At 41.0% G+C, this 18287-nt stretch overlaps 1 protein-coding gene across 1 annotated transcript; it reads right to left on the bottom strand.

The window, feature by feature from the left end:
* Window positions 1–3676: 3676 nt before the first annotated feature.
* ZNF518B (zinc finger protein 518B) lies at window positions 3677–18064 on the bottom strand. The gene is made up of 3 exons (XM_069494305.1): window positions 18018–18064; window positions 15290–15676; window positions 3677–7488 (listed from the first exon to the last, which is right to left on the bottom strand). The coding sequence occupies exon 3, from the start codon at window positions 7292–7294 to the stop codon at window positions 4040–4042; it is 3255 nt and encodes a 1084-aa protein (XP_069350406.1). The 5' UTR covers window positions 7295–7488; window positions 15290–15676; window positions 18018–18064; the 3' UTR covers window positions 3677–4039.
* Between the last annotated feature and the right edge of the window lie 223 nt (window positions 18065–18287).

Below are 18287 nucleotides of genomic sequence, written 5' to 3'. Positions count from 1 at the left end.
CCACAGAAAGAGAGAAAGTGACCCAACTCACTCTATGAGAATAGTATAATCTTGAAAAGAAATTAGTCTGTCAAAGGTGACATTATCCTACAGGATTCAAGGATAATTACTCACTTTAACTCAGAAAATAAATTGATCAAACTGCTGCACTTAAGCAACTCACATCTCTTTTCCATAGGGTCTGCCAGTATTTATTTCAAGTTCTATTCTCTTCCTTTTCAACTTGGGCCCTGGGAATGAAATGAGGAAATTAAGTGTACTCTTTAAATATTTTCATACTCCTTCCTCCCAAATACACGTGAAATCAGGTGCAAAAGATCAACTGTATTTGGAGAGATGACATCAACAATGCAGCTACACTCACACTTCCACCCCGGGGCTCATCACTGCTTGGGAACTTTCCATCCAAGCCTGCTCCTACCTGAAAGGCTAGACATGGAAGTGCCCACATACATCCTCTGCAGAGGCCACTGCTGTCCAAACCAACACCTTTTGTGAACTTAAGCCAAAGCAAAACAAAAAAGTAACCTGATCTCTTACCAGGGTCTGCATGATTAACTAGCAATTAATCTAATTCAGAATATACCTTGGTAGAATTCAAAATGCGTTACACAGAATGATGCCTTTACTTAAGGTGATTCACAAATGTATCATACAAGATGGGTTGTGTAACGAATAGCCACCTTGCTTAACATTTGAAATGAAAGGGCAGAGAAAATTTTACAGTTGCTTTATTTAACAAAATTTACGCCAACATCTATATTGATATACAAATGTGTTTCAAAATCAGAGCAGCAGACACACAAACTGTTAACACAGGAATTATAATAATACTTAAAACATGGTACACAAAGTTTTGTTTTCTGCTCATATAGACATTTACGGGTTTAAAAGTTATTCCAAAGGCCAAGCAGCATCACACTTTCATTTTCTGAGATGGCTTATGCATGTCCTAAAGGGATAGAGCTTTTGAGACTTAATGTATTCAGTTTAGTTCAACAAACAGCACTTGGCCCATTAATAGGGGCTTATAAAATGTTTTGGACTGGGGATAAAAATTTGACTAAAATATAATCTATCAGAGTATGCTTTGAGTCAGTGGTTTCTTTTGAAATTTTTTAGTCTATTTGTCCATATCATAAATATAACAAGCTCATTCCATTTCTAATTCCCCCCCCCAAAAAAAATCTACTTTAAAAAAGAAGTTTAAAATAATTTTATTAGTAGTACTAACAAAACATAGTGACCAGAGGTCCTTCAAGATCAAGGTAAAAGCACACAAATACTCAACACAGCTCTCTGCCCCTACCCCCTCCAATTTTGTTAGAAATGTCTGTTTATTTCATAACATATACCTACATGTTATTTTCTAAAGCTCTTTATTCAAGGAAGACAGCTACTTTTTGCTTTCCCATTTTTATGACTTCCAGGGACAATTTTAATTCCCTAAAAGGTATGATAGTATTGAAAATCCCAAAAAACTTTGCTACATATTCTACTCACTAAATTAACCTCCGAAGTATGCAAGTTGTGTTTTAGATAATACATGAAAAACAGCTGATGTGCAAAGTGTAAATATGTCACGTTGACACTTAACACTGACCTGATCCGTGGCCAATTCTCAGTCTAGCTTTTCAGGAAAAAGCTACCAAGTGGTGAGGTATAGAAGGAGAAAAAAGTATTAAAAAAATCAAAAAATTAAAAATGAAACATCACAGCTTTTTCTTCTTCTCTCCTCTTTTCCATGTCTTGGGAGCTTTCTTTCATGCTGGAAGAGTACAAATCTATAACATGGATAAAACTTCAGAATGCTCCTTTATGTAGGGAAATGGCATCCAAGATCCATTTCCCCAAAAGCACCAAATAAAAATGCACAAGGACTAAATGCTGTAATAAAATGATACACAGGGGTTTTTATTCCTGTTTGTTCAAATGAAGCAGACCCTATCACTTACTGTGCTTTCATTTTCTAAGAATGAAATCAGACCATTATAAAAATGTGCTTCCAAAATAAATTGTTTCTAGAATATAAAAACGTTTTACATTTTTCTAGCCCACATATTGTTATAAAATAAGAAGCCAGAAAATTAGCTACTGCAATTTTCATATGGTAAAAAATATTTATGTGTACACATAACATATATACACATATATAAAATGCAAGTTTTAAATTTCAATAAAAATTAACCAACTTGATCATGTATTGAATTATACATAAGAAATGTTCATTATCTGTAATGAGAACTGACTACAAAGGGTTACAATTCCATCTATCAGAGGATAATCTAAGACCTTTCTATGTGGAAAAAAAAAAAATCAGGAAGTTTCCAACTGCCTACCCAATAAGAGAAATCACTGGTGTCTTTTTTTCAGACGTGACAGCTCCCCAGTTTCATTCACTGCACCCCGTAAGTCCCCTAAGGCAAGAACAGTTCCTGAAGGGAGGAAAAGGAGAGTTGGGCTGCTTTGTGACTGTGCTGTGCTATCTGTGTTCTGCATGAAGGCTGGTGCCTGGATACTTGGGCAAGTGAAGACTAAAATCCAATCTCGAGCTGCATTTGCCAAGCCATCTATCTGCCCAAAAAGCTGTGCCTGTGCAGGGGGTGGGCTGTTTTCTAAAGTACACAAAGATGCTGTGCAGATCAGGATAGTCCTGACATCTCTTGGCAGACAAGGGGAGTGGAAGGAGTATTCTCAGAGCTGCTTCCTAGGAAGGCAGGCCGAGTGGCAGGGAAAGCATGGCTGTGGTTAAGAGAAATTAGAAGCAGATCCCTACTTTCAGTGAAAATCAGGGATCCTGTTTCTATAACTTTAGCAAAGACAGTGGGAGGTTCCCATTTTGTCGATGCTGCCAGTTTCTAGTAGTTTCAGGAGGGAAAACCTTAAGGAGCTTCAACACCACAGAAGGGAAGGGATAAAAATGAGCAGGGAAGCTGTCCTACTGCACAAGAGGGCCTGTTCAGAAAAAAATGGCAAAAGGAGCCAGGACCTGCCCTGGGGAGCAGCGTCTGTGACTCACAGTGAGTGGAAGAAAGAGCAGGCAGCATCCGTCCAGTCTCTGGATGAGTCTCGAATGAAAACTGCAAGTCACGTGAAAATCCTTTCACAACTTTCATTACAAGCCCACCCTGAATTGCCTTCCTCAGTTTATCTATGTTGTAAGATGCCTGTTTTGTCACATTTTAATTGGTCGCTTGATTTATGTTTGTGGGAGAGCTAAGGACAAACACTTAATTTTAGATTTTTTTTTTTACAATAACCATCTTTTCCCCCCCAAAAGGCACATTCTCTATGCAATTGTCATAAATCAAGGTATTTTAAAACAAAGTAAAAGGTAAATACTTGAAAATGTTATCTTTCTTTTCCTAACACCTGTTGTTGAAGAAGTTCAGGCAAGCCCTTGGAAACATTCTTTAAAATGGCCAAGAAAAGCAAAACTCTCTGTGCTACGTGGAACACTTACAAGTATTATAGGGCAAGAGACAGATGAAAAAGAATGGCCATTTTTCTATAACCAAATTTAAGATAGTTAATAAAGTATAAAATATAATTTCCATTATGTATCAAATACCCAGGAGACAAGTTAAAGCAAAAACAAAGTGGATGTGCATGACAAAACATAGGTTTAATCCTTCAGTAGCATTTATATAAAGAGTATGTGTAAAACATTCTCAATTTGCCCCTCTGGATGGATGACAAGAGATTTCTACCTACTCAGAAAAATAGGTGCTAAACAAAGAGAGGTCTCAGATCCTACTGAAAATCTGTTGAAAGTTTCACTTCCTCTCTCCAGATAAATGCATATACATCAATTTGTGGGTACAATTTCAAGAACATCAAATACATTCGAAGGTCCAGTCACATATCTCAGGTTCAGACCACTGGCTCTCAATATTCTTACAGGTGATTTGAAGAATTAGTGATCCTCTCATTTCTACAGTCTATATTTCTCCTATTGAATCTAGGGGCGGGGTAGGGGGCAGCCCAAACCAAAATAAACTAAAAGAAAAATAACTTGCTTCAAAGAACAATTTTTTACTTATTTGCCTTTGGAAGAAAGCACATCCCAGTCTCTAGTTGCTTCTATTAAATGCCGCTGACCATGACTCATCCATTCTTCCTGGTCTTCATATAGCCTCCCACAAAACCAGCACTTAAATATACACTGTGATGAATCATCAGGCAAGGAATCCACCACCTGGTAGTTGTTTTTATGAACTTTTTTAAGTTTCATTTTCAACATCATTTGCCTTTTAATTTGGTTGGCTTCCTCCAAATTCTGGTAAGTGAGCCGGACATGGTGCCGTCTGATGCCAAGCTGACACCTAGTCCTCTCTGATAAAACAACTTTGAGGACATTGCCTTTATATTTATTTATTACCTTCATCACATTGGTCACTTCTGGTGAGTCAACATCAGGATGGTTTAACACAATGACTGGCTGGTTCCGACGGGGGCATTTAATCAATTGATCTGGTTTAGCTGCTATTAGTCGAAGTTGTCTTGCAACCTGAAAAATTGAAGGACCCTTGAGACAGCGGCTCGAGTCAGTCTGCATCTTGTTTTTCTTCTTGGATAAGTTTACTCGCTTGGTCTTATTTCTACTTACAGAAAGATTTCTGGAAAGTAGTTTCCCTTGCCTACCCAATTCACTGCTTCCTTGCTGTCCATACAGGAGGCCAGTTTTTTTAGGGGTGATGCTATAGATAGCACTTTCTTTTCTTGGTTTAAGCCGAAAAGATGTCTCAAAATTTTGGGACATGTCTATCGGCCCACTTTCACTTGTCAAAGGCTGTATGTCCGAGTCTGTCCATTTCACAGGGCACAATGAAAGCGGTTTTATTAAGTGTGTTTCATTGCAAGGTATGTTGACAGGTGCTTCACATGTAGCCTCTATGATGTGGGCATCCTCAGAGGAATTGAGAACCCTCAACACAGCTCCTTTGGGGATCAACACTGGAGTAGCAACATGAGGCTTCCTGGTCACTCTGCGTTCAGTTTTTCCACCAATGCCATCTACAAACTGTGGATACATTTGCTGATGAGTAAGGTGTCCATTACTGGTAATACCACCATCACTCTGAGGTTTCTGGAGAGTACCCATGGAATGACCAGGGCCAGTGAATGACACATTAATTTCTGGAATACCTTCAGGAGTAGCTTTTGAAGTTACCTTTGATGCCTGTCCTACAGAACGACGATGTGCACTGTTTGCAGCCAAAGATGAAGGCTTGCCACAGGATTCAATTAACTGAGCTATCTTTCTGCGCAAGAGTTCAATTGACTTTATTTTAGATGTTGAACTATTCCATTTAATGCCCTCAGGGACATTTTCAGATCCAGAACTTAGAGAAAATACTGATGAGATGATAGGGCCATCAAAAGTGTCACCAGTCTTTTCAGAATTCTTTAATTCCAAAGGCTTATCCTCATACTGTTGAGATCTAATTCTGTCTTCTCCAGTCATATTTAGGTGTAAATACTCGCTTTTATGTTGAGAGGACATCTGGCCTATATTCGAAACTGCCTTGCGTTCCTCTGTCTGGTTATCTTCCAGCTTCCCATTAGAGGAAACCATTTTTACAGGAAAACTGATCTTACTTCTAGATTCCAAGTCATTTTCACTTATGGGCAATAAGCCCTTTTCTCCATAGTAGGAAATGGTTGCAGGTGATGCAGCAAGAGGGAGTAACTGCTGTGAGTCACTGGGTAAACTTCTTCCATCTTCAGCAAAAGAAACAGCAGCTTTATATGGAAAAGGGTTTGATGCACCTCCAAGACCACATAAAACACTATTTTTTAATACAGATGCTGGTGAACGACCTTTTAAGGCAATGGAAGGAAGAGAAGTTCTATGTGGATAAAAATTATTTTTTTTCCGTAAATCCTCAACTCTTTCAGAATTGAGAAAGGATTCTCCATATTTGTGAACATTAGAGTTTGACATGAAAATATCATAAGACCTTACCCATTTCACATTTTTAAATTGTTTCTGAAATGAAGATTGAAGATGATCAATGCCTACAAGTTTTCCAACATTCCTTTCAATTGTTAGTGACTTTGTTTTTTCTGAAGAAACTATTTTTTCTTGTTCATTTGAACCCTTCTCTTTAGTCATACGCTCAAAATTACCTCCATAACCCCTGCTGGCTTCGTGGCAATTATTTTCTTCCAGCGGGAACAGTTTCAGAACCACCTGCTGTGTACCATTGACAACCTTCACATCTATCAACTGGGCCAAACAGTTTGCAGGGACAACTAGTTCTGCTGGTGCCACAACTGTTAATGGCATACCTGGCTGAACCGGTTCTTTTGCAGGAGATAACACTTCTACCTCAACATTTTTGTTCTCAAACAGATTGACTTCATTTTGCTCAGACAGGGCCATTTTATTTGGGATACACACTACATCTTTTTGGTATTCCTTTGGTTCAGGTAACAACATGATGTTGTGCATTTTGTCTTTATTTGCATGGAGAGAGAACCTTGAAAGTTGATCTGACAACTTATTTTGAAATGTAGTCCTTGGATTAGAAACTTTCAAAAGCTCTGTGTTTTGTTTTGAAGTGCTGGCTCTTTTTGGCTCTAGCTTGGCAGTAGTTTTGAGTGGCCGTTTTGCACCAGCCCTCTCGTGGACTCTCTTCCTGTGTTTGACAATATAATCATTTCTAATAGCACCATAGTCACAATACTCACACTGATAAGGGAATATGCCTGTGTGTTTCACCAAATGCCTCTGAAACTCTCCTTTTGTATATGAAATGTAGCCGCAGTGAGAACAAATAAATTTAATCTCTTCATGTTGAAGCGTGTGCTTTCTATACTGCAGAGGATCCTTTGTAGAAAATCGACATTTATCACAATAATATTTGCCCGGCTTAAAGTTCCTCACCTTAAATTTGTTATTGACAGAACTTGAGACAGTTTCAGTTTTATTTCCAACATGAGTAGCACTGGGATTATTGTTCACAAAATGGAAACTGGGAGGAGCCACACCAAGTTTGCATTTGAAGCAGACATATATGTCTTCCTTCTGGCTTTGCCCCATACCCTTTTTCAAATCTCGAAGAGGGACTTTGTGAACACTTTTGCACTTTACACATATAGCAATGGTCATCATGGCAGCCTCTGCCTCTGAGCCTTGATACAAAAGAGTTTGCACTTCCTGTCTATCTGGTCGAGGTGCTCCATTAGCATCAGGTTGCTTGGGTGACATGGTCAAGGAATTATGTCCACCATTCACTTGTGTAGTATATAACTGCTGTCCAATATCCTTCATTTTCTTTATCTGCATTTCTAAAAGGAGCTGACTGAAATTCAGAAGATTTCAAATGACAAAATCCTGGGGAGACATCCTTCAATACAGTTTGTGATTGGTAGAGGAGCAGCTACTTCCTGGGTACACACTTAATTATCTTTTTTTATATACTGTCACAGTAGGTGCAGGATCATAAAATTGCTTTCAATTTTCTGATATTCCCGGCAACACTAAAGGAAAACAAAATCATAAAGCGTGATTAATACAAGAATTTAAGGCTTAGTTAAGCTATTACCCTATATTTTAATGGCCTTGAAAATTTTATGTGAACTCCAACATATGAACTCAGATACCTATGTTACAGTAACACATAACACAACAGAGTTGGCAAATAAGCCTAAATTAAAAACATTTTCAAACTCAGCACCCTAAAAATCATCACTTTAGACCAATCATGAACAGAGACATATACCAGGAACAAGGACATGATAGCAAACACACAGAATAGCCTTTGATCAGTGAAAGTTAAATTTTAAGTGTCACTGAGCAAGCATATCTTAGCAATTTCAGAAATATAATTTTCTATTAACTTCATAAAAATCTTGTACAAAGCACTGTCAATTTAGTTTTTGAATACATTAGTTACCAAGTTGTAGACCTAGGGCAGGGCTTTAGCCCAGATGTTCACATTTATTTTTACACTATAGCTTATTATTAGCTTGGATACCAATTCTTTCACTCACATAGTAGACTTGCTCTCACAAGCGATAAGAAGCCAAAAATACTGACAATATTAGGAAGACAAATAATTATTCCTTCAAACATCTTACTGAGCATCTATTATGTGCCAGGCATTATTCTAAGTGCTGCAGGGCAGGGATCAAAAGTATAGATTACACATTTATCAAATGGTGGTAAGATAATTGGAAGAAAATACCATAAAACAAGGCAAGGAGGAGTGGGGATACCTCTGTGATGAGGCTGCAGGGTTGGGTATGGAGGAGAGGACAGTCAGGAAATGCCCCACTTCCAGATGCTGTTTGAGTGGAGACCTGGGGACGGCCAGAGAGTGAGAGCTGTGGCTGTCTGGGAAAGGTACGTTTCGAGCAGAGACAAGGCAAAGGTCTGGGAAGTGGGTGCATGCGAGGAAAGCGAGGCGGCTCCAAGTCTGGGGGAAACAAACAAAGGAGTGGTGGGGGGTGGCAGGAGATACAGTCAAGGGAAGATCTACAACACAATATCCTCAGGACGTGATAGAAAGGGCAGTGGCATGACCTCCCCTAACTTATATCCCAACAACAGCCTCTAGCTGCTGTGAGGACTAGATTCTGCAAGGAGCAAAACGACGGCAGCAGGGAGACCACAAATGGCTTGGACCGGGGCAGAAGAGGTGACAAACATTTTCTAGAGCAACTAAGTTCTCTAATACACACACACACACATAACACAGTGACTAATTTTTATACAATCTTTAAAGGTATTATTTTAAACAACAACGAACTAGGAGCCAAACAAAAACAATTCTAGTTTGAGATCTGCTAAAACCTTTCTATCATGACCTTTAAAAGTCCACTTAAATCTTCTGAGCCTTCATTTTTTCATCTGGCAATTAGAACTAGGGCCACTTATCCAACTTATCCCAGAGCTGCCATGACGATTAGAGTAAGGAGACACTTGTGAGAGTCCCAAGTGCTTCTATGACTGTAGGAAGCACACAGAGGCACTGAGTCAGTGTTTGTCAGTGATCGGCAGCAACATGAAAGAGAACTGGCAGCTGTCTTCTGGCACAGTGCTAAGAGACCAAGAGCCACACAAAGTGAGTGTGAAAGGCTGACTTGGGGAGCAGAAAGGCCTCTCCATGGGGTCTGGAGAAACAATAGCCATATACTCTGATCTGGCCTAAAACCTGCCTTTCAAAAGCAGCTTTGCAAAGCACCAAAAGAACACATCACATCTGATGACAAACTGCAGTATTGTCTTTTTCTATTTTGCTTTTGTGAAAATAGTTACCTTCTTTCAAAGGCATGCAACCCAGCCAGGCTGGCATCTAGGGCCACAGTCAGTCTTGCCCTACCATAAGTGTGCATATAATATTTAGACATCAAGTAGATGGAGGCCTGTGGGGTCGCAAGGGGCTGTCTATTCCCTCAATGTTCAAACACATACCTAGGCAAAGGACAGTGATTTTGGACAGGACACATGAATGCCTTAAACTGGCAAACACATAAGCATGGGCAAAGACAAGGGCTTTCACATTCCACCGAACTTCTGGTATAGACAATGAATAGAACTTTCAGAGGAGTCACTAGGAGAAGCTGACACACATTTTACTTTCCAGATTTGTAAAGAGGTTACCGAAGGGAGATAGAAGTGACACTCAGAACTGCTGCTGCTCATCAAGTGACCCAAAGCAGGGTAACCATCTGAATCTGCTTGCTCATCTATTTTTCCAAAAAGGCTGGATTAGATGATTTCTAAGCCCAGCCTGACATTGCTGGTCCTTGAAATCACAGACTTTATCATCTAAGAATGCTACTATCATCAACAGGGTCATGTAGGCATTTTCACCCAGGTAAAACAAAGGCCATAGCTGCAAGCAGAGGCTAAGAAAACGACAGGCTCAAAGAACATACAGGCTTAAGGTATGTAATAAGGGGGATAGTTCCAATGGTCCTGAATCTGGAGGAGCCTCAGAATCACAGCTAAAATGGACACTCCTGGGTCTTATCCCAAAGCTAGTGAATCTAAGTCTCAGAAGAGAGGAAAGGAGAAGACACAATTGTGGTTTGTAAAAGCACCCTATGTTATCCTGATGAAAAGCCAGCATTCAAAATCACTGGTTGAGCTTCTAGCAACATTTAAATCCTTAAAACATCCTTACCAATTGACCATGCTATTGATGTTATAATGTTACCATAAGCAGAAAATTCCTCCCCTGTACAGGCAGCTAATTCTATTTCCACATAGTTCTCATTATAACCAATTTACCCATAAATCAAACTGAAATCAGCTTCCCTATAACTTACTTTCTTCTATCTTGACTCTGGAGCTACAAAAAACAACAAGCCCTCTTGATAGATCAGTTACTAATCTGCACATTATCTTCTCTCATCCAGCCCTTAGTTTTCAATTCTGTTCAAAAGAATTGCATACTAGTCAGTATGTATGCCCTGCTCTGATCTACCAGCCTCATAATCCTACCAATGTGTGCGTGTGTATGTATTTGAGAGAGGGAGAGAGAAACTAACTTACTTGCCTGGCACAACCTGCTTCCAGATTGTTTCAACACCTTGTATATTAACTCTAAGAAATTCTCAAATGAGTCATGTGACAAGATTCCTCTGTTTGAAGAATCATCCAAACTAGGATTATATTGGCATATTTTCATTTTTCAGCCTCTTTCCCAGTCTCTAAGAATGGTTTAAAAATCACAGAATGCAGTTTTGCCATTTTCTAAGTCCTTTTAAAAACTGAAGAGTGTCATTCCTTCTAAAACTGAAGACTTGAAAGTCTAAGACAGACTGGAGAGTTAAGATCATGTCCATGAGCAAGAACTGGAGAGTGCAGAACTGGAGATTGCAGTAACAGAGCAAAGTCCCTGGAGAATTAATCAAGCCAGCCAGAGTGCCTGAGGAAGGCAGAGTCCTCTTGGAGGAGCCTCTGCAAAACTTTCTCAGCAGTTATTTCGAATTAAGGATCCACAGGAACAAGTGTCCATATGAAGCATAAGGCTGTGATTAGCAAATACAGTTTATGGGGAAGGCAGGACATGTAGGCCATGACTGAATTACGTCACTTGGGTTTGAAAATATCTTCTTGGCTTCTTAGCTATTCTCAAAATAATTGAATGTGACTATATTGCCACTTCCCTCAGTCCAGGTGAAAAAAATGTGAGGTTTCCTCAAAATAAGCAGGTGTTGTTTCCTTTGGCCTTTGCAACCTGTGTGGTTACTGACAGGTTAAAGAAATCTCAGATGTAACACTCCACAACAAAGGTAACAGACACAGCAGCATGGAAGAATAAAGATGATGTTGATGTTAGTATTTACACATGGACATTCACTCCTGAGGGTGCAGCAGGCATATCTGAATAATGGGCTCCCAAGCCACTGTTTCTTCCATACAACTTCCTCCATATGGCTCACATCCAAGTACAACCACCTATGAAACCAAGACCTCTTGGCAAGTCACTGCCCAGTGGGTGGATGACCAAGGATTACAAGACACTGTAGATAAAGGTCTGTGCACAGGTGCAACTGATGCTGTGAGGGCACTCAGTAAATCACTATCAACATCAGGGCCAGCGTTCACCTGCCTTCCAAACTCGCAATGCTAGTATTACAAAAGCTTCTGCATTTGACCTTCTAGGACTAGAAACACACATTCTTTCAGATAATTTAGGAGGGCTCTCAAAAACACAGAAAATAATGTTACTAACTTTATGGCACAAGAAATAAGATGTCCATTTAATATTAATTTGTCTATTTTTCAAAAATTACTTGACAGCATAGAGTTTTTTAACGTAGAATTATCTACAGCATCAGCCACAGACGACTGCCATGCACCAAAGGGAAGGGGCACATTATGTCGCAGATGTGTTCTCTAGACTGAGTCTTGTTCTTGTCTTTTTTCAAAAGAAAGGCCAAGACAAAGGATTAACTGCATTTACTGTTGGTGGGTTTTCTTTTTAATTTTAAGCTCATTGCCCTGATTTCTTAAGGACTTATTATGGGGGCATAAGGGAAAAAAATATTGAGTTTGGAAGAAACCAGGCCAGTCAGATTGAAGGCTATAAAAAACATGAAAGATTGTTTAAGTGCCTATTAAAAAGGAAACATTTGACTTCTAAATACTAGAAATATCCAATGCCAATAGAATTAGAAGAGAAATAAGTGGGAAAATAATGTTTAAAGCTAGAGATTCTAGAATCAGATTGTAAGTTGAAAATCCCAGTTATATCATTTTCTAGGTATCTGATCTGGGGGGCAAACTGATTCCTCACCTGTAAAACGAGACAGTAACAGTACGTACCCCAGTTATCATGAGGATTCAATGGGATAATGTAAGTAAGAGTGCTTTTAGATAAGTTACTGACATATATGTTAAAAATATTATTTTCCACTTGTTAATGAAGAAATTATACCAATCACATAGTCAGAGGGGCTAAAATACAGGCTTCGTAGCTGCCTGATTCTGGAAACTGCTCTTTCCACAACATACACTAAATTTCATTTTATAATTTTAATCACATTTGTTTGGCTGTATAGCCTAAAGGATAATTCTCCTCTGGGGCAAAATCACCTATTTAGCTTTCATGGCAAAAAGGCTAACAGCTGCTCATAATCATCACAGGAAAGACACTCCAACTATTAGAGTACTCACTGTGATTTAAGTTTATGTATAAGCTAGTTACAGAACTACCTTTTCCTCACCCACTTCTCTTAAAGATCAAACTGTGAAATGTACCTGTAGCAAATGAATTCATTCCCATGCTAGATGTTAATGTGAAGAGGAAAAAAAAAAAAAAAAAAAGAAAAGAAAAGTGGCTGGCCAATTATATCACACACATGCTACATGGATCATCACATACATTTTTGTTCATGAGAGATGCCTGGCAAACCCAGTATTAGTTGACTGACTGCATCCTTTTTGGATGGAGAAGCAACTTAAGCAGCTCTTTTCAGGAATTCTGAACTAGAAATCCTCCTTTGAATGTGGCTTCTACCACACCCATTGCTGGGGTAGGGATATAGCTGCTGTACCCATGAAGAGCAAAGGGAATGGTGCTGGAAGGTTTGCAGTTCAAACTCTGATCTTGTCTCTTATCTGCAGGGTCCTTAGACAAGTGGTTTCTCTGTGCATTGCCAGGCAAGGAAATAGGCTTGCTATCATGAAACTTAAAGGGTGATTAGGAGAAGCAACCTAAATAATGTAAGCAAAGCACTCAACCTAATAGCAAGGCTGCTGACAAATTATACCTATCTTCCTTCTGTCTCTTTAGCCATAGCCAAGGCTTGTCTAACTTCCAAGTAACCAAAAATTTAAAGCAATTCTACCCTGAAGTGTCCAGTGACACATAGACAACTAATACTTTATCAGGGAAAAATTTTAACATTAGACATGTAAACTGCCAGTATTTCCTTAAAGGATGATATTTAGGAAAAAAAGGTTGCCTCAGCAAGAGCTTTTTCAGACCATTACAATGACTCAGAATTTGAACTGAATGGGTAAACAGATCTAAACAGGGAAAAACATCAATTAAGCATTATCATCTTTATAGCAAACTACCTTGCACTTAGAAATGAATACAATACAAACTGATTGCCTTTTTTGATGACAAAAAGTACTTCTGAATGTTGTTGACAAAGACACCACCCTTGGGATCCTAGATTTCCTTCTGAAAACAAGTGTACTGCTTGGGCAACAGAATGGGACAAGAAGCCTGCAGGAGACAGTCTCTGCCTGATTATTCTGCTTTCTGGGTGAAAGCAGCTCAGTGTAACAGAGTGGAAAGACTAATGACTTTGGGATATCAAGAACAAGGTTCAAAATCTATGTCTATGTCTTACTAGCCTTGTAATTTTGGATGTTAACGTATCTGAGTCTAAATTTCCTCACTTGTAAAATGGGAATAATACTGCTTAATTTACAAAGCTGATGTGATGATAAATAAGGAAAAGGTATATGCAGATGGTAGGTAACTTTACGTTTGGCAAAGAGTAGATGTTCTGTCAAGAAATAAGTCAGCATATTTTTCTGAGATTTCTTCACATGTAGAGTGTTCAGTAATGTCCAGAGAAACAAAAAACTGGTAAGCTTATCAAAGGAACATGATGAGATAAAGGCCTGTAGCAACAGGAGTTCTTGAGTGGGCAGGAGTGGAGGGTGTTTTCCCTTACATCTCGTCTACAGGGAGTTCTTTGGGGACTGACTTGATAACATTGAACACATCAATTGAGTCCATATCAAAAAACAAGGGAAGTTATTTTATAGGCTTTTTAACAGTTTAAGAGAAAACTTTTCAAAAGATAGACTACAAGCTGTGCTAGAGTCTTTAAAGCCTAAAACTTAGTTTCATGTGTGAAAAAATGTGAAAGAGCAAATATGCTTGTTAGTATTAAAATATACATACACACACATATATGGTAAAAGTATGGTAGTATTACAAAATTCTATGTCATAAACCATATCAAGTGGCTTTAGGTCTCTAACGTGCTAAAAATGAGGGACATAGAATTTTTCTATTTTACGCCTTTTTTTTTTTTGCCTTAAAGAAAACTCAAAATATTGTAGAACAAATGGATTAAGATTTAACAAAAAGTATAATAAAAAACAGAATATTCCTTACTAAACCTGGTTCTTAATCTGGGCTGCTTTAGGGCAACTAATTTGTCATCTGCCAGGATATTAAACTTATTTTTTAAAGGAGGTCCCTGGGACAGCTGGTTACCCCACTGCACACTGGAATTTCTAGGAGCTTTAAACATGAAGATGCTTGGCCTCCATTTCCCAAAGACTCCAATTAAATTAGGGAGGTGGTAGTGGTAGGGGCAGTTAAAAGCTTCCCAGGTAATTCTAAGAGGCAGCCAAGTTGAGAATCACCTGACATTACAGGTGCATATGGGAACAGCAGCAAGCATAATATTAACATCCTTGTACAATACTTTATCTACCTAACCTACTTGTGGGTGCTTGGAGGCAGGACAAGGCCACCCTCTCTGTAATGTGTATAATGACACTTATCTATTCTATAGATTCGTAGAAACGTGAATGTTCCTGGCACAGTGCCTGGCAGGGAGTGCAATGAGGACCAACCAGGACTGTCTTACCCCACACTTGCCATGGGTAGCCACCTTTAAGGCATGTAATAGGAGATGGAGAGCAATGAGCGGGTGGTTTTAGTGAAGTGGTAAATGCTCTATCAAGGATCGGATCAGAATGCTCTCTCAGTGCTGGCTGCTTGTCAATCCTGGAATATTTTGGCCTAAGTTAGGTGGAAGGGATGCCTGCACAAGCAGGTTCATATGTTACCTTGATACTTCTCAAAGTCAGCCTTCAATTATCTGCTTCTCCCAAGATTGTAGGTCTGGAGAAGTTACATGGCTTTTCTGAGGTCACACAGATGGTGAACAGCAGTAGCCAGTGTCCAATCTAAATTCTTTGTTTTCTGCTACCCTGCTGTCTGAAGCTGTGAAGACGTGATATTCAGGATCTGTTGTCACTTGATCACTGTTCTTACTTCCTGCCTGGAGCCTTGGAGCTGCAGATATACAACAAAAACGTGGCAAGTCCATGGGCTCTTCCTTCCCTTTTAGTTCTCTTCTCAGGTGCCAAGTGCCATCGGTTTCACAACTTCAGGCCCTGGTAGGCTTCTCCACTCAGAACTCTGGGTGGCAGCAAGGTGCTGCACAGAGAGGCCTGCAACAGAAGCCAGACACTTGGTTTTAAGTCCTGGACCGGCACAGCCTTGGTTTCTCAGGATGTGTTGAAAATTAAGGGGAAGAGCCCCAGAAGTGCTTCTCAAGCAGGGGTATATGGCAAAGTCACCCAGGAAGCTTTTTTTTTTTGGGGGGGGGAGGGGGGAACCCAAAAAGGATTCCCAGGGCTCACATGACCTAATGAATCAGATCATCCTTTTCCTGAGATGGGTTTAAAATTCTTCCCAGGTGATTCTAATGCCTCCCCGCCCCTACCCCATGATGAAAATGTCTAGACTGGATGAACTCTAGTTGCTTTCACTCCAAGGATGAATCCTGGAAATTGCAGTTAGCTGGGTTTACATAACAAAGAAATTGCAGTAGCCAACAGGCAGTGTGAGAAAAATCAAGATTTGGAAAACCCTCTCTCTGGAAGACCTTGTTTAGCATAATCGACAGCAAAGGGCTTGGCCAAGGAAGACACATAACATGTTTATTGGTTGAAAGAGTGAATGAAAGAAATGGCAGCCTTCATAGTGATAATAAGAAAAATATTCTTTGTTTTTCTTGTTGCACAAAAACTGGCCCAGATCCCTTTACTTAAAGGCAAATAGACCTGGAGAGATTGAAGTGTTTTCTTTTTTTAAATTGCCATTTTGTCTTTTTAAAATCTTAAGTTTGGCAACACACATAACGGAGTCCCAATAAAGTAATGCTCTCCTTTGTCTTTTTCTGAGTTGCACTTGCAATAGATATTATCAGCATAACAAAACTGGATACATACAAATGTGTTTATTTTCCAAGGCTATATTTGACCTAAGATATTGTTTTTTTAAAAATGCATCCTAGGTTAAAGATATCCACATCATACAATTTAAAAAACCACACACTTTGTTTGTATTCTACTTAGAGAGTCTACAGACACAACATGGGCTTCTAAATGACATTTTCTGAACTCTTGGTTGGTATCTCCTATTGTGAACACACATTACAGGCTGGGATGAACTTTGCATATGTGACTCAGGGAAAGCTAAAGAGATAAACTCCCAGTCTTTCTCTCTCTGGTCTTCTACAGGAAAAGTAGTCAAGATTCTGGAGACCAAAGTATGTCTTAATTCTTGGTGATTTCAAGTCTAAACTTAGGGACAATGTTTTAAGGATCCTAACACAATATTACGGTTTAGCTGCGTAGATTTCTGTTTTTAAACAAGATATAGTGCTCAGTATTTCACTTTACTATTTTTTTTAAGGCGAGGCTGACAAATCGTTCATCATTCCAGTTTTTAAAATCAGGGTTATTTGAATGGGAATGGGATACATTAAATATCTAACTTATTTATAAGGACTTAAGTGGTTTTTTTCCCCCCATTCTCTCTTTTGGCTTTCCCTTTCCAGTTTAAGAAACTTGCATTCTTTTGAACCCTACATAGTTTCTCTGGCCTTAAACAGCCCTAACCCCCAAAGGAAACAAGATAAAAAGGGCAAGTTGGGATGGGGAGGTCCCACAAAGAATGATATCAGCATCTGCAACAATTCAAAAAATCACCATCTATCCCCTGTCCCTCCTTTCCACTTCCCCCCAACAAAAGATGCCCAGGTCCTCAATGGATAAGCCCATCCCTGGACACACTCGCACGCTCCCAAGGAAAGACAATGCCAGTCTGGTTTTCAAGTTTATTGTTGGCACGCTCCTGCCGATGGCACCCATTATCCAGGGCGAGTCCGCACCTAACATCGCGGGCGCGAGGACGGGAAGGCGCGGGTACACCGAGATTACATCGCTGTCTCCCGGGGGCTTCTTCTAACTGAAGAAAACCAAAGATCGTCAACGCTCAGCTACGAGGCCCGCAGGAGGCTTTAAAAATGGCCTCCTTACGACACTTCCTGCTCGGGCCGACCGGTAGGAACCCTCCGAGCCAAGGCATCATTTGAAACGCGGGGGCGCGGGGAGCAGGCCGGGCTCGGCTGGCAGCACTCGGTGCCCCCCGCACGTCCGGCGAGGCCGCGGCGGCACAAAGGCGGGCGGGGGGGCGCCAGGCCGGCCCAGGCCGGGCCCGTGGCCTTGCTCACCCCGCGGCCTGTCGCCCCCACTCCGGCCAGCAGGCGCCCGCGGCCCGCCGCCCCCCAGCGTCGGACAGAGCCCGCGGCCGGTTCCCGGGAGTGTTGCTTACCACGACGCCGGCCAGCAGCTCGGGCACGCGGGGCCGCGGGCTCACACCCGGCCCGGCCCCGCCAGGCCGCGTCAGACTCCCGCCGCCGCGGCTGCGCGTCCCCCGGCTGCACCAGGCGCTCTGTCCCGGCACGCGGGTCCGGCGCCCTTGCCCTCCCGCTCCGCCACTCACCGGCCGGCCAGTCCCGAGTGCTAGGTTCCAGCGAAGGGGCGTCTACACTGCCCGCCGCAGCCCGCCGCCGCCGCGCCCGCTGTAGGTCCCTACCCGGGGGGGCGGAGCCAGGCCGGCGCCGAGCGTGCGCACTGCGGCGCAGCGGCGCGGCTACCGCAAGGCCGGCGCCTGAGGTCTCTAAGGTTGCCCCGGACCCCGCCGAGCTTCTGCGCCGCCTAGAGGGAGGAGGAGCTGAGACCCCGCCGAGCCCGGCTTCTGGGCGTAGAGCTC

The sequence above is a fragment of the Eulemur rufifrons genome, chromosome 19, assembly GCF_041146395.1.
Source record: "Eulemur rufifrons isolate Redbay chromosome 19, OSU_ERuf_1, whole genome shotgun sequence".
Lineage (NCBI taxonomy): Eukaryota > Metazoa > Chordata > Mammalia > Primates > Lemuridae > Eulemur > Eulemur rufifrons.
Note: the sequence above shows the minus strand (reverse complement) of the source record. Positions and strands in the feature narration are given on the sequence as shown.